Source organism: Salmo salar, chromosome 02, assembly GCF_965601325.2.
Source record: "Salmo salar chromosome 02, fSalSal1, whole genome shotgun sequence".
NCBI lineage: Eukaryota > Metazoa > Chordata > Actinopteri > Salmoniformes > Salmonidae > Salmo > Salmo salar.
This window is the reverse complement of record NC_138292.1, coordinates 64871198-64894502: the sequence shown is the minus strand read 5'-3', so window position 1 is coordinate 64894502 and position 23305 is coordinate 64871198. Positions and strand designations below refer to the sequence as shown.

Below are 23305 nucleotides of genomic sequence, written 5' to 3'. Positions count from 1 at the left end.
AATCAGGTAAACTAAATAAAATGTTTATTTTTAAGGCAATTTCAGCAGAAATGTTGCAGTTGGGGAGGTTCAAGTCCCTAGTGAGACACCATGGTAGAATGATGATTTATTGAGAAAGATGGGTTGATCTGTGGCTGTCGGAAGGGTGGAATTTATGAGTGTTAAAGTAAGTATATACAGAAATGTACAGGGCAAATGTTTGGGGTGAGGGTGGGATGCGATTATTGTATGTTTTGCTTTTGTTATTTATGTTTTGTGGTTTGGCTTCATGCTGTGAGCAGTGTGTGCTGGTCCTGGTATTTATGGGAGCGCTCTCTTTCATGCTCGCCCGCGAGTCGGGCTTGGTTTTTCCCACCCTTGGAAAATCCCTTTGGGCCGGGGCCTTGCCTTGTTAGCCCCTCAGGGCGGCTGGGGGCGAGCGCACCCTCTGACCAGAGCACCCACTGACCAGAGCACCCTCTTACCAGAGCACTCTCTGTGGGAGCAGACATATATATTGTCTGTATTGTTGATTTAAAATAAGACATATACAAAAAAAGTCTGGTAAACTATGAGACAGACAGTCCATAGATACAGCACTGGGGTTCAATCCAGATAGCTCTGTACTGTACATAGCTACCACGGATAAATCAAATCAAATTTTATTTGTCACATGCGCCAAATACAATTTTACCTTACTGTAAAATGCTTACTTACAAGCCCTTAACCAACAATGCAGTTAAGAAAAATATTTACTAAATAAACAAAAGTAAAAAATAAAAGTGCAACAAAATTAAAATAAAGATGCTATATACAGGGAGTACTGGTACCAAGTCAAAAAAACAATAACATGTGACACCTACAATGGCGTAAAGAGGAGGGTCACAGTGTCTTGTCTTCCAGAAGTTAAGGAGTGATTTCATTTCTGGACAGATTCCAGGGAAAGTCAAAGTAATAGGGGGTTGGAGAAGAGTCTCAAGCCCTTTATGTCTGGTTAACCTTCTCCCAGTCCCCCTGCTCTGTTCTGCGGTAGTGCTGGGGCTGTCCTCCAGGGAAGATGCTGTCTGAACTGGGGTGCTCCAGGAGGAACTGGATGGTGGACTTGATGTGCTGGACAAAGTGTGGTGGCTCAGCCGTAGGGGACGTGGATAGGTACTGGTTGGGGGGGGAAAAAACAGGGGGAGTAACATATCACAGTGTGTATACTGATAACATACTATGCAACATTCATTGTATCAGTGTTGACAGAAACAGGGACTATAACACACAAGAGGTTGTCAATAAGGTTTTAAAGGGACATACAACTAAAGTTCTAGTGATTGTGGGATCAATATTAGTAATGTATTATTTTCTTACACCTTACCTTTAAGATGGTGTCATCGTCTTGCGACAGCCAGAAGGAAATATCCAGATTCGGGGACCACTTACATGGGCCTATCTTCACAACTCCTTTGTTCGAGTCATATATATCAGCCATCTGTGGAGATATAATTACAATGTTATATGACTGTCTGATGAAGTGTAGTTAGCAACTCAAGCATGGGTTCTATCCAGACAATCCACAAGCCATTCAATGTGTCATCTTTGATCTTTCTTTATATCAATCCTTCATGTAGTGTCAGAGATGAAGTGCAAGAGCATAGACAATATATCAGTAGACAGGAATTCTAGTTCTACTTGACGTCCCAATTAGAGCAGGCCCCAGATAAAATTGCTGACAAATTTGCCAATCTGATGCATAGTGGCTCTATGACATCAGCCTATTTAAGGTTCTATATCTATGAGCAAGTCTCTACCTGGCCCCCAGTGAATGTCCGTGCTGATCGCAGCTCCTCCGCGGGTCCTTTGTGAGGGAACGAGGCGGGGAACACCTCCCCTGTTTTAAGATTTACACCTGCCGACACACAGTCAATGCCATACTATAAACTGTGTGCTACAAAAAGGTGAATTGATTTGCAGTGTAGATACAGTACAGTACCTATGCCCTGCACACCCGGTCTGTGAACTCCGTCCACTAAGACGTCATTCATCTCTGCAAGTGGAAAAAAAGAGAAAGAGCCTTGAGATAGGTAGGGGCAGAGTCAGATATATAGAGAGCTGGGCCAATGCGGGTTTCTGTCTGAACGTTCCGAGAGCTCCACTTCCTTCTCCATAGCTGTTGCTAAGTGATAATTGACACTCCCGCGTTGTGCTGTTAATTTCGGATCGTTTTCAAAACCTATGAAGATGTCCAATGAAAGAAGATATGCAATTTGTTGACGCCACAACACAGTACAGACTTGGATACACCCCGAATGCCAATAAATAAAAACATAATATTCTCCTGCTTTGCTTGTTTACAGGGGGTCATTTCATAGGGAATTGTCGGAGACGCTCTCGTATTGTTACATCACCAAAACGTCAAGAATAAAGGCACTAACATGGCAGCCGTTCGAACATGGCCCCCGTGCTAACATGGCAGCCAAACTCTCTACATATATAGCTCTGGGTAGTATAAAGAAAAACAGGCTGAGAGAGAATATAACAGAGCGTAAACCTGTGATGCAGCAGGTCTCTAGGTGAATATCCTCTTTCTGTCTCTGGAAGGCCGCTGCAAAACACAATAGAAGGGTTGTAGTTTCGCTATGCAGCCTAATAATGGTGTTGCTACTATGGCAGCTACTATGGCAGAGATTTACGTACACAATAGGTTAAGGCTGAGTTTGTGGGACATCTTTGACTCATCATCAAATCCTCCAACGAGGTGGAGCTCCAGCCTGAAGGAAAAGAAGCAAGGGGACAATTACGTGTGTGTGTGTGTGTGGGTGTGTGTGTGTGTGTGGGTGTGTGTGCGTGTTATCTCTTACCTGCCCTCCTTGGCAGGGTCCTTGCTCAGAGATGTGACAGCTTTGACGATGAGGGGAACCTCACTCCACGTGCTGGAGCCATCACAGTGAGCAAGGCAAGCAGCTCCACTTCCTACAAGATGGTACAAATGCAGACATTAAGAAGCTCATATCTTGATGCTATCATAGTATCTACAAACACACATTACATAGATAACTGCAGTACCTGTGTGTCGCACCAGAACTAGGTGGCAGGTGGTTGCATCATCAGAACCAAGGACAGCGACAGAGTCTGGGGAAACAGAGGGGACACATTTCGTCATGGTCGTGGATACTGTGAAGCAGATTTTTAGCTACAATTTATCAGTGTAGAGGTAGCCTTTGGATGCAACAATATACTATGTTAAGCTAGGCTGACCTATTGATTTAACTATAGGTTTATACTCACTGTCCGCTGGTGTTGTGGCTGCAAACTCTCGTTGCTGTATGTATAGGAGGCACTTCGGGTCGACATCTACAACCGGCTTGGACCGAAATACTCGGGCGTTTTCCTATGATATAAAATAATAAAAGAAAATGTCAATATAGCATGAAGAACAAGTGATATGTTACTTAATGGTGATTAATTCCAACAAGGACAACTTGCTTACGACATGAGAGCTGCTAGTTTGCTTGGCTAACTAGTCAACTCACCTGTAAATAAAGGTGAAATAAAATAAAATAAATACAAATAGTTTGCTTGGCTAACTAGTCAACTCACCTGCAAATGCGGATATCTGGCGAACAAATCGACTGTCGAACCTGGTCGTTCGATTCTTCTATTTTGTATTAGCAAAGGCATTTCTTTCTACAATATAAATCTACCTAATATAACGTCATATTTATCTTCATGAAACATGAAAACTAGACCTATTACACAAGACAGATGGTTAGCTAGCTTGCACTTCCTGGATCCATTTTCTTCTTCTTTGGTAGGCTTTCTCCTCAAGAACGTCACTCACTGTCACAAGATGTATTACTGCCACCAACTGTTCACAAGTATTATTAGGGCATGAACGCTATAAAATGTAAATGTGGGCTACGCCGAATTCTCCATTTGCTCTACGCTCCTTGACACGAAACGTGCATGTTGTTTATGTGGGGTTACGACCCAAAACCTTACGTCCACAGGGAGGGAGTGACTGGAGGAGTTGACGTGATGTTAAGCAGCAGCAGCAACTGCAAAACAAAATTCTGTTTTGGCTTGTTCAATAACTTCAGGGCTCGTCTTACCTTTTAAGTTGTGTTTGTAAGTAAGTGTTTAACTTTATTGCACTTTCCTTATAACATAAGCTATTTTATCGGAATTGTAGGATCGAGACTGCACAACACGGTGCAACTCTTAAATATTTCTACAAGCAAGAATTTATTGACAACATGAGGGGGAGTTCGTCGTATGGAGACCGAGATAGAGACCGTGGACGAGACAGAGGGTAAGCAGATATTTTCTGCAGCATGTGAAATATAGTTACAGCCACGTAGGAATATCTGTCAAAAGTGTGTTTTTTATATGATACGGGGATATATTGGAATGCTGTTTAATGTTCGTTGAAACAACTATCTTGCTGAATGTCTACGTGCACGGGAGTGTCTCAGACATGTTGCACGCGCCCTGTTCGTGTATGATAAATAACTCAACTTGCTTGCAACAGAGTTTTAAGCGGTGCCCCCCCCCCCCCCCCCCCCACCACCACCCAGGGAAAATTGCACTAACTGCAAATAGATTAAAATGGCCAGGAACCTATTTAGTGTCTATGTTGCAGTGTTACTGATCATGGATCGTTCATCCCCTTTTTCATCACTCCTCTCGCTGCATGTTCTATAGGCCTCGGTTTGTGTCCAGTAGCTGGGGTGGCCCTCCCCCTATGAAGAAGTTTGGGAACCCTGGAGAACTCCTTCGCAGGAAGAAGTGAGATCTGGAAGAGCTACCCAAGTTTGAGAAGAACTTCTACAACGAGCACCCAGAGCTCCAACGCATGACTCAGGTACACACAAACACAATATATAAACATGTTCTTAGAAGGATGCTATCCATAGTGTGTCTATTGAGCCTGCTGATTCTCTGTTGTCTGTGTCTGCAGTATGACATAGATGAGTTCCGCAGGAGGAAGGAGATCACAGTCAGTGGTACTGGCTGCCCCAGGGCCATCACCAGCTTCCACCAAGCACAGTTTCCCCGTAAGTAAACAACAGTAGATACCAGTTGACACTTGTTGAACCTATATTATAGCCTGTCCCTTCACCTGTCAGCAGTCATGACGGTAAAGAGATGAGAATAGGAAGTTGAACCCATTTTAAAGAGTTCTTGGAACACAGCCCAAGCTTACAAAACACAAACCCCATAGGCTATTGGGAAGGGGAGGGGGGCTCATGGGCCACATTATTGGGTTAAAAAATAGAAAAACACTCCGGGCCACTCTTGAACATCAAACTAAATAAATAGTATGTTGAAATTATAATGGCCTGCAAATAGATTTTGACAAATCGGTCAAAAAGAAATCTGAATTTCAAAAGCCAAAAAGTTTGCCCATTCTTGGCTATAGGTAACTATTCCTTTAATTGTATATCTTTGCTGACAGAGTATGTAATGGATGTGCTACTGAGTCAGGAATTCAAGGAGCCCACATCCATCCAGTCACTGGCTTCCCTCTGGCCCTGAGTGGCAGGGACATGGTGGGCATCACTCAGACCGGCTCCGGCAAGACCCTGGCAGTAAGGACGCCATGATAATCCAACAACACGCACAGTACCGACAGCTGCAACATCTCTGTCTTTCTTTCTGTCACACACACACATACCAACAGCTGAGGTATAAAAACACATAAACTCCCAGAGGAACATTGACAGCTACAACACACAAAGACATATTGACACATGAGGACTAACGTCCCTGGACTGTCAGACTGGGACATATACGTCATGACCTCATTGTACTATTTGGCGCCTTTTCTTGCAGAATCTGCTTCCTGCCATTGTGCACATCAACCATCAGCCCTATCTAGAGAGGGGAGACGGACCTATTGTGAGTACACAACTGGAAACTATACACTGTTGCTTATTCATATATTTCAGGTCTGTGAGACTAGAATGTTTTGACCCTTTTCTATAGTGTACTTAACTCTGTTGTGCTTAGACCTACCTATGGTATGCTGTAGCTATATATCATGTGTTATTAAAGGTTATACACTACCGTTCATTAAATAGTAACCGCAAAAGGCAGAGTTGCAAAGAAAAAAACATATTTCAGACTCGCCAATAAAAATAAAAGATTAAGATGGGGGGAAAAGAACACAGACTCTGGACAGAGGAACTCTGCCAGCATCCTGGAGTCACCTCTTCACTGTAGACGTTAAGACTGGTGTTTTGCGGGTACTATTTAATGAATCTGCCAGTTGAGGACTTGTGAGGCATCTGTTTCTCAAACTAGACACTCTAATGTACTTGTACTCTTGCTCAGTTGTACACCGGGGCCTCCCACTCCTCTTTCTATTCTGGTTAGAGACGATCTGCGCTGTTCTGTGAAGGGAGTAGTACACAGCTTTGTACGAGATCTTCAGTTTCTTGGCAATTTCTCGCATGGAATAGCCTTTCTTTTTTCCGAACAAGAATAGACTGACGAGTTTCAGAAGAAAGGTCTTTGTTTCTGGCCATTTTGAGGCTGTAATCAAACCCACAAATGCTGATGCTCCAGATACTCAACTAGTCTAAAGAAGGCCAGTTTTATTGCTTCTTTAATCAGAACAACAATTTTCAGCTGTGCTAACATAATTGCAAAAGGGTTTTCTAATGATCAATTAGCCTTTTAAAATGATAAACTTGGATTAGCTGACACAACATGCCATTAGAATACAGGAGTGATGGTTGCTTATAATGGGCCTCTTTATACCTATGTAGATATTCCATAAAAATCTGTTGTTTCCAGCTACGATAGTCATTTACAACATTAACAATGTCTACACTGTATTTCTGATCAATGTGATGTTATTTTAATGGTTTTCTTTAAAAAACAAGGACATTTCTCAGTGACCCCAAACTTTTAAACGGTAGTGTATGTATTGATATCTCTCTCTCCTCAGTGCCTGGTCCTGGCCCCGACCAGAGAGTTGGCCCAGCAGGTGCAGCAGGTGGCTCATGATTATGGAAAGACCTCCCGCATCAAGAGTACCTGTGTCTATGGAGGAGCACCCAAGAGACCGCAGATACGTGACCTGGAGAGAGGTGAGGAGCTGCACGTTGAATTAAATGCTGTTACAAGTTACTTACTTACTTATATTATTTGTGCCTACTACAAACAAGACCTCTCCACTTCTGATGATCTAAAACCTGACTGGCTCCCTTTCCCCAGCTTAGCTTAATTTTCTGCTCATCCCCTTCAGTTACTAGTATTAAGATTGAAAAATGTACAAGTATTGGTCTCTTCTGACGCATTTGTGTCTCTTTTGAAACTGTGACACTTTGCATCCTATGTCCATATAGGTACAGAGATCTGCATCGCCACTCCGGGGCATCTCATAGACTTCCTGGAGGCAGGGAAGACCAACCTGCGGCGCTGCACCTACCTGGTGCTGGACGAGGCTGACCGCATGCTGGACATGGGCTTCGAACCACAGATACGCAAGATTGTGGACCAGATCCGGGTAAGCCAGGCACATGCTACACTTAGCAAACCGCACACACATCTCCTGGAATTAGGCAATCATTATGACTGTGTAGTACATAGCCATTCATGGATTGTTGGGTAGGTAGATGGATACTACAGAGGGTGGTAGATCATCTCTGTCTGTCTGTCCGTCTGTCCTATCTATCTTAATGACAGTTGATATAATATCAATCCATCACAAATAACTAAATACTCATGTTATAGAATAGAGTAATAGTGTGTTGTCCTCTGAAGAGGAATGTCCCCATTACCGTTTTCTCCCTGTGCCCCAGCCAGACCGCCAGACTCTGATGTGGAGTGCCACCTGGCCCAAGGACGTGCGTCAGCTGGCAGAGGACTTCCTGCGGGATTATGTCCAGATCAACGTAGGAGCTCTGGAACTCAGCGCCAACCACAACATCCTGCAGATAGTAGACGTCTGCATGGAGAACGAGAAGGACAACAAGTTAGTGAGGCCATCCACCAATGGACAAGATCAATCTCTAGTTTTACATTCTGTTCATGTCTCCTTTCCTTAATCATCGCTGATCTGGAAGGGATAAAACCAATGTAGTTAAAAGTATTCAGTGTTCTTAGTTATGAAGGACAGGAACAGAGTGCAAGATGCTATCTTTTTGTAGCGTGAGAGAATATTAGTCTTGGGATTACGGTGATTGAGGTATGTTTTCCTAATATCTTTCCTCTGTCTTTTTGTTGATGTCAGGCTGCTCCAGCTGATGGAAGAGATCATGGCTGAGAAGGAGAACAAGACCACCATCTTTGTGGAGACAAAGAAGCGCTGTGACGAGCTCACCCGCAGGATGAGAAGAGATGGGTGAGACGGAGAGAGACTGAGGGAAAGCACGGACTGCAGAAATGGGTTTTAAGTCCTCTTTCAAAGCCACGATACTGACTATGCAAAACAAGAGCCAGTTCATATGGCGTGTTTTGGGCTTCTTAGTCGGATAAGAGTGTAGAGAAATTGTCTAACTGTTCGTACAAATGCCTTTCTTACCACGTCCTGTTCTGCTGTTTCAGCTGTCTATTCCATGGCAACATTGTTGTGGTGTGTTTTGTAGGTGGCCAGCCATGTGTAGCCATGTGTATCCAAGAGCGAGCCAGAGAGAGACTGGGTTCTGACAGGTAGGTCACATTTCAACGGACATGCTTTAGTCTGGCTTTGGTGAAATGTGTTTCAGTATGGGGGTTTTCTTCAGTTTTTTGTTTCCTTTTTCAGTCTTCTACCTAACGTCTTTGATTTTGTCTGAACTTTCAGAATTCCGTAGCGGTAAAGCTCCTATCCTCATCGCCACTGATGTGGCGTCTCGTGGTCTGGGTATGTCTTCTCGACATTGAACACACACACTCACGTGTTCACACTTACACTCCTACAGAGCACAACATACAAATTCAGAACGTATACACACTCTCCACACACAAACAAAACATTTTCAGAGAAAAACACACACAATTAATAAATGTGATTTTTTTTGTTGTTGCCTAATTTCCCATCCCGTTTTGCCGGTTTAAGATTTACAACGACAAAATCATACATTTGTCTGCAGACATGTAATAGCGGTGTTATTGAACGTGTAAACAGCGACAAAAAATTGGTCAGCACTCTTTCTACAGCATGACCTCTGTCAATTACATTCTAAAGGAAAGTAGAAGCACCAGTAGCCTCACAATCCCCCAGGCCTTCAGCTCCACAACGTTTTACTGTCTGTTTCTTGTTACTGCAGTCCAAAACGTCCATCGACCGGGACACTCTGGCACGCTGCCTAAATGTCCCCATGCTCGCCCCAATACCCTCCTCTCATGTCTCCTTTATGATGTAACCCAAAACATGAAGGAAAACATCCCAAATATTCAGTATTATATGTTTGATTATTCCTCAAGATATGTTTACATCATTCATAGTACTGTAGTTGTACTGTATTTATTCTACTGGTATTTTCTAGGTAGGGTGTGTTTTAGGGGTATCTATAAGTGAAATCGACAGTCAGTTCTCCCCATGTCCACCCTGAAACTTGTACAGAAGTGCCCTATTCCACCTCCCTAACTAAATAGGTTGAACCTGGAACCTGAGAAGGGGAAGTAGACATGTTGGGTTTGCCAAGCTACCAATGACTGTGTCTTTGTTCTTTTTTTTCTCCCCCTCTGGGTTTGCAGCACAAGGCAGCTCCAGCACATGCTGGTGTCAGACAGTACTGGGGCTGCCCTCAGTCATGTTAGCAGCTAGCTAGTGGCTTGTCTAGTTACCAGAAGGATACACCCCCCCATTCTCCACCTTCTCTGGTTCCTAAACACCCCAAATAGACCCCCACAATAAACTGAGGGTATATGATTATCTGGTTCCTAAACACCCCCATAGACCCCCATCATAGACTGAGGGTATGTGATTCCAGCGAGCTCTCCTTGGGATCAACCTGAGGTGCCTGTTTGTCTGTCCCTCCGTCCGTCCAAAAGGCAGACAGACAGGGAGAGTTAGGAGCTCGGCTGGATCGAGTCCTGATTGATCTGCGGAGGTCCTGCAACTCGGCGAGAGAGCAACAGAACCGGCCGTTGGGGGGGGTGGGTTAGCGGTTCTGCTCCTGTCCGACGTTGCTGGTGTATGCGAAGGGTGAGGGGGAAACGGGAGGCTAGTTTGGGCCCCCTCCTCCCCCCCCCCCTAGCGCCTCCAAGCGAACCAGGGCTGATCAGGACAGGACAGGGGGTGACTGACTACCCTTGTAAAACAACTCTAAAGGGGTAAGTACCTCAACACCCCCTTTCCTACTACACCTTCCACGACCTCCCCAGTCGCATCAACTCATTCAGGTAGTTTCATCGATCCATATTGAAGTCAGTCACAGAAAGGTCTTTTTTGAAGGAATTGTGTTGAACTCTATCCTCCAACATTTACTCCATCACATTTTCTCTTGGTGGAAACATATTAAGGTTTGGCAGGTTCTGTGAGTAGTAAAATGGCCTCAGGTCCAAGGAGATGTTTTGTTTTCGGACCAACCCAGCAGTGTTGTCAGAGCTTCTGTAACGAGAAACAGACTTTTTGTCCTTCTACTGTCATTTCAACATCCAAATTTAAAATAAATATTCCTCTCATACCATTTCTCAGCGGAAAACATGTTACCATGGTAGAACTAAATGTTCTGAATGGTTCTACTATTATGTAAGATTGAGTAAACTGGGCATTGGTGCAGGTCCAGACAGAGAATGTCACATCATTAACTACTGAATCCCTCCTAATGCTGAGTGGTTCTCTCGTCACATTCTGATGAGGTTTACCACTAAACGTCTAGGCCTCTCCAGTCAAGATATTTTGACCCTAAACTGAATAACTTTCATAGGTTTTACTTCAAGAAGTAACATTTTTATTCTACTTCAATTTGGATAAATGTATAGTTATTCTTCTGTTATTATTGGACAGGTAAGTGGTAATCAATATTAATTAGAATTGGAATTATAAATAATCATCCACTTTTCTCTCATAGCTTTGGCATTGTTTGAATACCGTCTGTCTTCTTTCTCACTGTACAAAAATTCCTCAAACCCACACCTCACCCTCACCCTCTCCCTCCTAACCCTCCTCTCCCTCCAAACCGTCCTCTCCCTCCTCTCTCATCTCACCCTCCTCTTTCATCTCACCCTCCTCTCTCCCCCCTCACCCTCCAAACCCTCTCACTCCGTTCTCATCTCACCCTCCTCTTTCATCTCACCCTCCAAACCCTCCTCTCTCCCTCCTAACCTTCGTCTCCCTCCTAACCTTCGTCTCCCTCCTAACCTTCGTCTCCCTCCAAACCGTCCTCTCCCTCCTCTCATCTCACCCTCCTCTTTCATCTCTCCCTCCTCACCCTCCTATCCCTCCTCTCCCTCCAAACCATCTCACTCCGTTCTCATCTCACCCTCCAAACCCTCCGCTCTCCCTCCTAACCTTCGTCTCCCTCCAAACCGTCCTCTCCCTCCTCTCAAAACCACTTTCCCCCAAAGACGTGGAGGATATCAAGTTTGTCATCAACTATGACTACCCCAACTCGTCTGAGGACTACGTGCACAGGATCGGCCGTACGGCCCGCAGCACCAACAAGGGCACGGCCTACACCTTCTTCACCCCGGGTAACCTGCGCCAGGCCAGGGACCTGGTCCGAGTCCTGGAGGGAGGCCCGGCAGGCCATCAATCCCAAACTGCTGCAGCTGGTTAACTCTGGACATGGGGGAGGAGGGGGTGAGACTGGCTTGATTCACACTATAGGTTCAACCCGAACCATACTATCCTGGATCAATTGAGGAAAGGGTGTGATTTCTAGACCCCAGTGTTTAATTATTTTCTATCACCTTTACCATCTCAAATCCAAACATAAACTACACGTTCTGTGTAACCAGTGATGTTTGACATTCATAAACAAAAATATTTCAGCTTATATTATGACATTCTAATCCTCCTATGTGAATGTTCTTCTCCAGGTGGCAGGATGCGTTACCGTGGCGGCGGCTCCAGCGCCAACAACCCCAACATGATGTTCCAGGACGTGTGTGAGCGTCGCATGCGCTCCGTCAGCGGGGGCAACAAGCCAGACAGCCAAGGCAGCAGCTTTAGCCGGGACGGGCGCAGTGGCGGGGGTCGGGACGGAGACACTAGGTCCTCATCCTCTTCCTCCTACAGGGACCGAAGCAGGGTCAGCCAGGGGAGTTACGCTTCCAGGGGGGCCGACCAGTACCAGAGCTATGGTGGTGGTGGTGGTACCCAGTACAGCTCCAGGGCTGGGGGGGCAGCTAATGGGGCCCCTAGGGGTAGTAGTGGTGGGGGCCAGAATCAGTCCAGTCAGCCCCAGGGTGTGTTCGGTCCAGCTCCTCCACCTCCAGCAGGGCCCAAGCCCCTCATGGCCTAGCTGATGGCCCCGCCACAGCCCCCTCTCATGGGCTTCATAGGGCAGCCTCCGTACTCCTTTGCTCCTCCCCCGCCGCCGCCTCCTACACCCCCACCCAGGAAGTAGAATTACTATACAGTCATGGTGCTTGGAATCCAAATCACCATGGTACTTCAAACCCTAGTGTTTATCAGTGTGTAACTGTAACGCTACTCCTCTGAAAGGGTGTTTAGAGTTGCCGTCATGCCCTTACCTGCCATGGGAAGAAGGCAAAAGTCAAGAGATTTGAGGAGGTAAGGGCTAACATATAGCTACATATTTTTGTACTTGTTTGTTTCGCGATGATTTTAACTACATCTGAAAATAATAGTACTCATGCATGATACACTTCTCGCTTTTCATGTGTTCAAAAGTAGTCCATGCGTGGCCAGAATATGGTATTCTGTGAATCTGAAGCTGTGACTCTTTTTGGTGTTAATTGGCACGACAGGAGTTGATATTTCCATTTGCGATTTACTCTAAATGGTGAGGTTCTCATCCTTCAGTGAGTAACAAATGCTAAAATGTGATTTTTGTTGTTGCCATGTAGAACTCCAGTGATTTTTGTCAGTCACCTATGCTTTCTACTTCTCTTTTGGGGAAGTGAATGTTGCATTATATCATTCTCTATTATCCTATTCTTAATATGTATGTTAATTTGATACTGCAGTCAGCTTTTTCTATAAACTGTTTATAAACTACATAAGCTGTATGGCTATACCATTTTCTTCAGATTCATATTAGAACTATATCAGGACAATTTGGGAATGATAATCAGACACTTGTCATAATCCCATAAGTCAGCACATTGAGTGTTGCTTTGTGAATGTTTAATCAACATTTATTGGTAAGAGGTCATTCATACTTATGTTATTTTTCTACATTGCTTTATTTCACAGGATTTCAATAAAGTTTCTGAAACCAAAATCCTTGTAAATGTTGTATGGAGTACAGGATAGGTAAGCATGAGTGAACATTCATTGACAACCACCAATAGACAAAAGTCAGTTTAAACCCCCATGAACAAGAATATCTTTATTTCCCTTAAATACATATTTGCACTACATTCTCACCATTCCCCCCTCAATATTTATTTGCTCTTTTGTAATTATACTTTTTTTGGCAAATGTACATAATTGCAGAACCATTCTTATTATTTACAAAGTCAGAGCAGGGAATAGGTAGCCTGAGTCCCAGATCTGTTTGGGCTGTTTTACCAGCGCCTGCGGTCATTGAGTTCGCAAGACAGCACAAACAGATCTGGGACGCAGGCTAGGGAATAAAGGCAGGGAGGTGGAATGTGGAGGGGAGCTGCAGAATGACGTGAGAGATGCAGCTGCTGCATGGTTGGACGACTGCACCTGCAATGGACAGGTGGGGCTGCTGGCTTTACTTCAAGCCAAGCACTAACATGATACCTGATCAACTAATCTTAGTCTTCAATAAATCATTTTATTGGTTGAATCGGGTGTGGTACTACTTGACTGGAGCAAAAGCTTCCGCCTCCACTGTCCCTTCCGGATATGATTGGTCGCCCCTAGATTGAACGGATGCATCATCAATGACCATATCCCATTCGTTTCACATCTCGCACCAAAGGAAGCATAACCAAATTTATAAGAAAATCAGTAGTCCGACTCCGAAACGGGGAAAAAGATTGACAAACAAATTAGCATTCGTATGTACATGGAAGGTAACAACAACAAAAAAATACCAAGATACATAAAGAACAAACTCTCAGCTTTAGGCACATACGGCAGATTTAAACGGTGTCAGCATTGACAACTCAGTACTGAACTAACGCCTCTCCCTTTGGGTCAACAGCTGAAGGTGGAACAGAGGACAGCAAATGAGGGAATCATATTCATGTGCAAAACCAAACAAACAGGAAGTGCATGCATCGTGTAGTGGAATGAAATCACTTAAACGGGGAAAAAAAAGGAAATCAAAACAAAATGATCATGTGATTTCAATAGAATGAATAAAAGCGTCAGATTGGACAGGATATACATTTGTTACAGCTTCAGACACCTACTGCCCAACTTATCACATAACAGTCACAGACCCAAATGGTCTTACACCGTACAAATAATAATAGAAAATAATACAATACTTTGGGACTACACTATTTGAGTGTCATATTTTGTGCAGAATAATGCTATCAGGCATAGCCTGAGAGAAACAGTCCCACACATTCAGTTTAAAAGGCTTCGACTTGTTCTCTCAGAACTCACAGCAATGATTTGTTTTGGACAGATCACGTGAGGTGGTTATTATAAAGTAATGCATTGGAGACTAAGAGCTGATTGACTGTACTACAATGGAATGAAGAAAAACACAAAATGGAGTATGAAAGATGACAACATATGGACATGGGGTGGCGGATCATGGATGGGACACATGGGAAGGCATAAGGGAGAAACTGCCTACAAATAACTTATCTAGGATCAGCTTTCCCTGCCGATATTCAATCCATAACAAATGGGAAGACATAAGGGCTCGGACACACCAATAGCGTTTGCCTGCCGAGAGGACTTAGCACCTCTGAACAGAGTACTGGACGTAATTTGCAAACTGAGTGCAAACCGATTTTACATGTAGAATTACGCGAAAAAGTCGGCAGTCAGATGTCAACAGCACACATTTGGTGTGACCCTTAAGGGAGAAACCGATCCCAAATAACAGGTCTAAGACCAGATTTCCCGTAACCATCACAATGTAAAAACGCCATCTTTCCCTGGACCAGTGCTTGGAGGGGACCTTCGACCTACACCTAAGGGAAGCAGCGGATCAGGTGGCAGGAAGTTGATCAGTCCCACTAAAGGTTCCCCCAGGTGTCTGGAGGGGGGAACTGTTCTACATCGCCGGATTCATCGTGTGATTCTTCTCCCAGGTCGAATGTGAGCTTGTATCGCAACCTGACCATCTCCTGAAAGAAAGAACAGAACAGTTAGGCTACACCAGGAAAGGGGACAAATTAACATGCTTTCTGCTTGCACATGTTTAAGTTCTGTTGCCACGGTGACAGTTTGTCACCTCAGGGTTTTTCACAGCTACAAATGAGATGCTGACTTGGCAGTTTTGTTTTCATGAGCATATGTTAAACACCTTGGAAAGCAGGCGGGAGGAGTCTCTGTGTGTGTGTAGGTAGTACCTTGTGAGGATTGGCCAGCAGTAGGACCTGTGTGATGGCGGCTGGGGGTAAGATGGGGTTGAAGGCTGGAAGATCAGTTCCTGAAGGAGGCTGTAGCTTCACCTTCATCACCTAGAGACAGACAGAGGAGGAAACACATTCCACTCAAACTACAGTCAGAACTCAGCGCACATAGGTTACCACAGAACACAACCATCTAATCAGACAGAGTGGAAATTAGGGACAAAGAAATGATAGAGGTAGAAGATGGATCACTAAGAAAAAATTAGAGAGAGGGGGGGGGGTTTAGCGAGAGATGATAGGACCAACCTTGGGTACTGCAGACTGGAAGCGGATGTTGGTGACTGGTATGGGGGCGGAGGACAACATGGAGATGATCACTACCAGCACGTCAGGACGAGAGGGAGGAGGGTCACGGGCAAAGTGGAACAGCACCCGCAAACTGTGCTTGTCAAATACAGTCACTGGTAACAAGCTGCCTAGAGGACAGACAGAGGCTTAGTTCATGCCCAGCCATCACCATGTCTGGAGACATGTTGCAACACAGGTAATGGCTGGGTATGTTATAGTTATTATTTGGAGTCTGGTTTGGTATTTTTCTTGCTAACGTTCAAAACAACCATACAGTAATACAGATTGATCAGATAATTGGCTTACTGGGCTTGATTGATTCCAGGGGCACAGTCACGTTAGCTAAGGAGATGTCGTTCTGGGGGGCTGGGGTAGGAGGCCCGAGGCTGGGCAGGGAGTCTAGGAGAGACCCAGGCTGCTCCGAGGGGAAGGCCAGGACAGGGCTGGGGGTGGAGGTGCTAGTAGTGTTGGTACTGGACTTGGTCTGGAGGTCTCGCAGGGTGGGTCTGGACTGGGGCTGCAGTTTATCCCTGTGAGAGGGAAAGAGAGCAAGGGGTCAGCTTTTTTAAGAGAAAACAGAGTGTTTACATTACAGATTAGCAGCTGCCTCTGTGGCCTGCAGTGTTTACCAATTGACGTGCTGCGTCCCCGGGGGTAGGGACTGATGCAGCAGGGTCTTGCCCAGCAGGTCTAACTCATCCAGGGCTTTAGGGGAAGCAGCGGGGGGCCCCCCTGATGGAGCCTGGGGGATAGGGGTCACGGCCGGTAGCAACACTGTTGCAGTAGGCACCGCTGGGACGACTGGCTCTACACTGTCAGAACACTGCACAGAAAAACACTGGGTTAGGGACATTTTGTGTGTGTGTGTGTGTGTGTGTGTGTGTGTGCATGCGTCATATGCTGACAACTCTCTCTCACCTGAAAGGAGTTCCAGTCTCCCGACTGAGGAGTGTGGGTAGAGTTGGGCGTTACGTCATTGAGTCCTGAGTGAAAACAACAACAGAAAGAGGCTGTCGACACGAACCGAGAGAGAACACAATGCATAACCGCAGTTGGACGAGTCATGGCAAGTTGGAAAATAATTGGGCAATTTAATAAGAGTAAACAAGCTAGCGAAACGACATTCAGAACTGCTGCTTACCTAGTGACATGAGCTCATCATCTAGCAGGCTGATACCCAGTTCTTGTGACGGGGTCTGTAGTGAGGGGGTGTCTGGGTAGGAGGGAAGTCCGGTGGGCGAGGTGTCCAACCCTGTCAGGTCTAGGAGGGCTGTGCTACTTCCTGTGGAGAGATAGACTGACATGTTTGATCTCTCCTTTGTGATCAAATGTTTGAAACTACTGAACTAAACACACGGAACACATCTGTGAAAATGAACAGGGAAACAACCTGGTTGATTATGCTGGATGTCCTGAGGTTCAGTCTGTGCATGTGTGAACATGTTGGGAGTGTGTAGAACAGTGTGTCTGCCCCTCTGAGACGCCAGCAGGTTCAAGTCGTGACCCTACAGAGGTCCTCTTTCTCTCGCTCACCTGGTAGTGTGGGCATGGCTGTGCTGTCTCCGTTCACCTCTTCTCCCTTCACCAGCTGTCTGTACAGGTTGATGACCTGCGTCAGGCTGTCATTGGCCTGCAGGATGTCAGCTGGCGTAACAGAGACGTACACAGAGGGTGAGCTATGCAATGCGTCGATACAGAACACTACATAACCATATAGTACTGTCTAACAACCGTACAGAGGCATGCATCACTCTACAGCCATTTTGAATCATACCTGCTGTATTGATGTGATCACACTATATGTATACAACAAAGGGCCGCACACTCTTACGGCTCCCAATTCACTGCTTTATTGACAACGTTTCGATTCGAAACGGATCTTCGTCAGGTCCTGACAGTGTGCGGGCCTTCTTGTTCTATACTAGTATTCTTTATTAGCCCAGCACCTATGTTTTTAAGAATGTGCGTATGACCAAACTTTCCTATCACACTATATGTAAACATAAGATTCTCACCCAAGGCCTCATCATTGTCCTCTGTGTCGCTAGCCAATCGGAACAAAGTAGGCCTCATCTTTTCACAGCTCTGGTATAGCTCCTGCAAACACAAACACATTTAGAAATAGCCCATTGCGCGCGCGCGCACACACACACACCCCCCTAGTGGTGTTGCTCTGTGCTAACCTTGATGAGTTCCTGATTGCTCTGGGAGCTGCTCTCCTTGCTATAGTCTCCCAGTAGCTGGGTCAGCAGGCTCACACTCTCCTTCACCTCCTGGATGGCGTTCACACGCTTAGACACCTTCTCCATTCGCTTCTGGTCCTGGAGGACCGTAACAGAACACACACACACACACACACACACTCAGAACACTGCAATAAAATAAAAACATTATCCCATAAAAGAAAAGCTGGAGCGCTCTGAAGTCTGCATAGGTTGTTTTATTGCAGGCATATACAGTACAATTATGAGAGCAGTTGTAGGGATAGTAGATCACAATCGTGAGAGAGTTCAGAATTCAATCCATGAAATCATTAGAAGTGCTTTGACGATATAAAGTGCTCGCTGTTTACTTAGCATACGAGTAATAAATCGACTGTGTTGTGACTGCAATAGGCCTATATGCATTGATTGTCACCCACCCAAACAAACACACAATAACGCAGACAGGAGTAAACAGAGTAGGACACACCTCCTGCACCATTTCCTTAATGAGTTTGTTTGCTGCTCTTAGATCTTCAGGGTGAGTGCTATTCAAAAGCCGAGACAGCATCTACAAAAGGAAGGAAGGGAAGAGGAAGGAAAACAGGGGAAAACAGGAGGAGAGAGGTAAAAGAGGGAGAGCAGGCCGTTAGGGAATACATGAAAATTACAGTGGAAGAATGGAAAGATGACATCAATTCAAAATGTCCGCTAATGTCATCTCTATTGACAAAGCTCAAGGGGCTGCTTTATTGTAATCTTTACCTTGGACTTCTCCTCATCCTCAAAGATGACACTCTTAGTTCTGGGCGGAGGGGGTGGGAGAGGCTCATCAGGAAGTACTGGGTCCTGCTTCACAATGCCTGGAAGAGAGCAGGGAACCCCATCCATGTCACATGAATAAACAGCCTGTCACCGGCACTCCCTACAGTGTATAGTACATCATGTATATACCGTAGGTTTCCGGCACGTTGGTAATAACATTGTTTTCCCCATGAAGTTATTGTAAACACAAGCAGCCCAACCAACGGATTCAGGGACAGGCTAAGAAATATTGTTGGCCGTCACTCCCTGGAGCAAAACACTTAACTTGAGCACTATGTAATTATCTTCCATCATACTACACAAACAGTTTCTCTCTCTCACTTAGACGGACTAAGTGAGAAAAAAACATATTCTGGATGCAGACTCAGAGTTTCAATATGATTTTGTCTTATGTTGGTGCATAAACTATAAAAAGAAGAAGTGAGATTGACATGAACAAAATACTATTTATATCAGGAGCACACGTTAGGGGAACATACAGATAAATAAAAAATAAAATGAGTGTACTCCTGAAATTATCATACAGTTACAGTACTGTAATAAATCAGATGATTTAGCCATATTCCTCATCCTAAAGTTCCATCATAGTAAAAACAATAAGAGTTGATAAAAAAGGATCAACACAGAGAGAACGTTTTATTTCACTCCTATTCTTTCTACGTGTGTCATCACTATTAAAGCTCACCTTGTTTCTTCAGCATCTGGTAGGCGTCTGCTATCTTGGGCTCGTCAGGCAGGCCCACCGTCCAACTGAACATCACCTCCAGAACCTTCTTCTTCACTGGCTCTGGGGCCCGAGTACCCAGGTACTGCACATGAGACGAGATTTAGGAACATCAAAACAGACATAATGGAATACTGGGTTTTGTTTGTTTATAAAAAGGGGTTGAGTTACATAAAGGGTTGTTCCATTTGATTTCAATCACTTGTTGTCCGCACCCTTTTTGATTTGAACAAAAAAAACTTTCCATACATATTTGCCCGTAGTAGAAGTGGTCAGAAAGTGACTTATTGGACCGAAATGACAAAATATTCAGGTGCTCAAAATTGACCCATTTTGCGTACCCCACTTCTACCATGGGAAAATATGTATGGAAAGTTTGGTTCAGATCAAAAGGGGTGCAGTCAAAAAGTGATTGAATTCAAATGGAACCCTAGAGAAATAGCCCTCCAGACAGTACCTTGGGTGAGACCACCTTGATGAGCTCGTTGAGGAAGCGGAATTTGCCCACTTCATTGTGAAATCTCTTCCCACAGTTCTTCATGCACATCTCTAGGACCTAGGGACACATATATGTTATGATACTGCTGGTGGTGGGATCACTTACAATTAGCATATTCTGGCTAATGTCAGTGAGCATGTCAACCAATACATTAGCCCGATAACGGTATACTCACCATTAGTGCTTGCATGGCCTCCCATTCTTGGGGTGACTGGATCTTGTGGGCCAAAAGTCTGGTAGCCAGTTGAGGACTAGGGGGAGGGAGGGGACATCAAATAAGAGTACCTGTATGGTTTGCCATATGTTTAAACATGTTGAAGTACTGACCGACAAAGCAAGCCTATGACCAGCTCTCCACATGTTGGTCCTCCTTACCCTTCAGGCTCATTGTTGAGCTGTTCACAGAAGCCCTGGATACTGTCCCAGTCCGCCTCCTTGTTCAGAGGGTTGGTGGCTTTGTCTGGGGAGAACAAAAGCACATTCCAGAACCTCGGGCTTATCAACATTTTCAAGGGTTTCTCGCTACCCTAGAACCAAATACACAAAGAAAGCTTTCGTGTTTACTTGCTGCAAACGTAAGCAGAATGACTCCTCCCCAATGTATTTGCCCATTGACACTTAGCCACTGGATAATGTGGCTCGTTAGCTAAGCCAGTCTTATTCACCAGCTTCAAAGTCGGACTTTGTTGTATTTGTAACAAATTGCTTATTAAGAACATCTAAAATAAACAATATCCGTGTTTGTCAAGGCATTATTCTGGGTAAACAATACAGGGGTGAGGACTGTTTTTGTTCCGACCTTAGCGTCGCTACGTTATAGCACGCTAGCTAGCACTTTGGATAAAGCATCATCATCACTGGGATGTTCATCCACTGCACATACAACAATTATGCTCATAACACGACAACTACAGCGCGTTCTCTACCTCAGTTTTCTGAAAGTAAATTGGTTACGTATTGAGTCGTTATAGCGGTAAAAGCATCGTATGACTCACTGACGCGAGACTCCAAGCTCTCCTCCTCTGGCGGCGCCGCCATTTTCGGGGATTCCGAATGCCAAACTGGCAGCTATCGCGTTACTTTGCCTGTCTCATGCAACGATGTGGGCGTCATATCAAGCCATTCTTGGTAGTCCCTCTACTACCCGGTTGTCAAGGATAAAAAGTGAGGTGCGTGATGATGCATTTTATGACCGAAATCATCTTGCACCAAAAGCCTCCATGTCAAGTCATACTTTCCTCTTTTGTTTGTTGATATTTGTTAATCAAACTGTCCACTTAGGAAGCAACACTGATTGACAATACATTTCACATGCTGTTGTGCAAATGGAATAGACAACAGGTGGAAATTATAGGCAATTAGCAAGACACCCCCAATAAAGGAGTGGTTCTGCAGGTGGTAACCACAGACCACTTCTCAGTTCCTATGCTTCCTGGCTGATGTTTTGGTCACTTTTGAATGCTGGCGGTGCTTTCACTCTAGTGGTAGCATGAGACGGAGTCTACAACCCACACAAGTGGCTCAGGTAGTGCAGCTCATCCAGGATGGCACATCAATGCGAGCTGTGGCAAGAAGGTTTGCTGTGTCTGTCAGCATAGTGTCCAGAGCATGGAGGCGCTACCAGGAGACAGGCCAGTACATCAGGAGACGTGGAGGAGGCCGTAGGAGGGCAACAACCCAGCAGCAGGACCGCTACCTCCGCCTTTGTGCAAGGAGGAGCAGGAGGAGCACTGCCAGAGCCCTGCAAAATGACCTTCAGCAGGCCACAAATGTGCATGTGTCTGCTCAAATGGTCAGAAACAGACTCCATGAGGGTGGTATGAGGGCCCGACGTCCACAGGTGGGGGTTGTGCTTACAGCCCAACACCGTGCAGGACGTTTGGCATTTGCCAGAGAACACCAAGATTGGCAAATTCGCCACTGGCGCCCTGTACTCTTCACAGATGAAAGCAGGTTCACACTGAGCACATGTGACAGACGTGACAGTCTGGAGATGCCGTGGAGAAGGTTCTGCTGCCTGCAACATCCTCCAGCATGACCGGTTTGGCGGTGGGTCAGTCATGGTGTGGGGTGGCATTTCTTTGGGGGGCCTCCATGTGCTCGCCAGAGGTAGCCTGACTGCCATTAGGTACCGAGATGAGATCCTCAGACCCCTTGTGAGACCATATGCTGGTGCTGTTGGCCCTGGGTTCCTCCTAATGCAAGACAATGCTAGACCTCATGTGGCTGGAGTGTGTCAGCAGTTCCTGCAAGAGGAAGGCATTGATGCTATGGACTGGCCCGCCCATTCCCCAGACCTGAACCCAATTGAGCACATCTGGGACATCATGTCTCGCTCCATCCACCAACGCCACGTTGCACCACAGACTGTCCAGGAGTTGGTGGATGCTTTAGTCCAGGTCTGGGAGGAGATCCCTCAGGAGACCATCTGCCACCTCATCAGGAGCATGCCCAGACGTTGTAGGGAGGTCATACAGGCACGTGGAGACCACACACACTACTGAGCCTCATTTTGACTTGTTTTAAGGACATTACATCAAAGTTGGATCAGCCTGTAGTGTGGTTTTCCACTTTAATTTTGAGTGTGACTCCAAATCCAGACCTCCATGGGTTGATAAATTGGATTTCCATTGATTATTTTTGTGTGATTTTGTTGTCAGCACATTCAACTATGTAAAGATAAAAGTATTTAATAAGATTATTTCATTCATTCAGATCTAGGATGTGTTATTTTAGTGTTCCCTTTCTTTTTTTGAGCAGTATATATATATACTTTTTTTTTTTATGTCATACTGCCACATGTCAGCCCCAGACCTGCTGTTCTCATCCAAATACACAGACACTACTCACACACCATAACTCTATGTCATGCACGATCATCTCATCTTCCATGGTTGATATTCCAGGATGTTTATGTCACTTTTCTACACAGATGCCACGAAAAGGCACAAAGTTCAATGTTTCATCGTCACATGTAAAGGCTCCATCAGGAGAAAGACAGACACATTGCAATAGAAACACACCCAGTAGGCTAAAGCCTTCTGGCTGTTGCCCATGGTCTATTTATATGTTTTTTAAATGACTGATATACCTGATCCTTCTCTGCCTCCACAAAGTGTGTTCTCAACCCTCAACCATTGATGACAAGCCTGTGCACTAACCTGC

General features: G+C 45.2%; 2 protein-coding genes and 1 pseudogene across 4 annotated transcripts; 1 reads left to right on the top strand and 2 right to left on the bottom strand.

Annotated features, from left to right (window-relative positions):
- Window positions 1-579: 579 nt before the first annotated feature.
- Window positions 580-3838, bottom strand: ntan1 (N-terminal asparagine amidohydrolase). 2 transcript variants are annotated; one of them, XM_014179385.3, is made up of 10 exons: window positions 3565-3838; window positions 3253-3355; window positions 3031-3096; window positions 2826-2937; window positions 2662-2735; window positions 2516-2569; window positions 1958-2011; window positions 1776-1873; window positions 1343-1456; window positions 626-1134 (listed from the first exon to the last, which is right to left on the bottom strand). In XM_014179385.3, exons 1-10 carry the CDS (start codon window positions 3643-3645, stop codon window positions 964-966), a joined length of 927 nt encoding a protein of 308 aa, XP_014034860.1. In that variant the 5' UTR covers window positions 3646-3838; the 3' UTR covers window positions 626-963. The 2 variants fall into 2 exon arrangements, with proteins under 2 accessions (NP_001133538.1, XP_014034860.1); NM_001140066.1 differs by having other exon boundaries at window positions 580-1134; window positions 1776-2569; window positions 3565-3795.
- A 94-nt stretch (window positions 3839-3932) lies between these two features.
- LOC106564565 (putative ATP-dependent RNA helicase DDX17) lies at window positions 3933-13313 on the top strand (annotated as a pseudogene). The gene is made up of 13 exons (XR_014381685.1): window positions 3933-4276; window positions 4669-4828; window positions 4925-5021; window positions 5423-5555; window positions 5800-5865; window positions 6920-7061; window positions 7320-7480; window positions 7776-7948; window positions 8207-8317; window positions 8562-8625; window positions 8759-8818; window positions 11470-11704; window positions 11944-13313. The product of XR_014381685.1 is annotated as a putative ATP-dependent RNA helicase DDX17 (transcript).
- A 77-nt stretch (window positions 13314-13390) lies between these two features.
- Window positions 13391-21335, bottom strand: LOC106589449 (ADP-ribosylation factor-binding protein GGA1). The gene is made up of 17 exons (XM_045707592.2): window positions 21136-21335; window positions 20516-20600; window positions 20316-20391; window positions 20099-20197; window positions 19603-19726; window positions 18858-18955; window positions 18583-18663; window positions 18075-18212; window positions 17907-17988; window positions 17425-17535; window positions 17033-17173; window positions 16810-16874; window positions 16521-16714; window positions 16198-16421; window positions 15850-16019; window positions 15541-15651; window positions 13391-15315 (listed from the first exon to the last, which is right to left on the bottom strand). The coding sequence occupies exons 1-17, from the start codon at window positions 21176-21178 to the stop codon at window positions 15205-15207; spliced, it is 1953 nt and encodes a 650-aa protein (XP_045563548.1). The 5' UTR covers window positions 21179-21335; the 3' UTR covers window positions 13391-15204.
- Between the last annotated feature and the right edge of the window lie 1970 nt (window positions 21336-23305).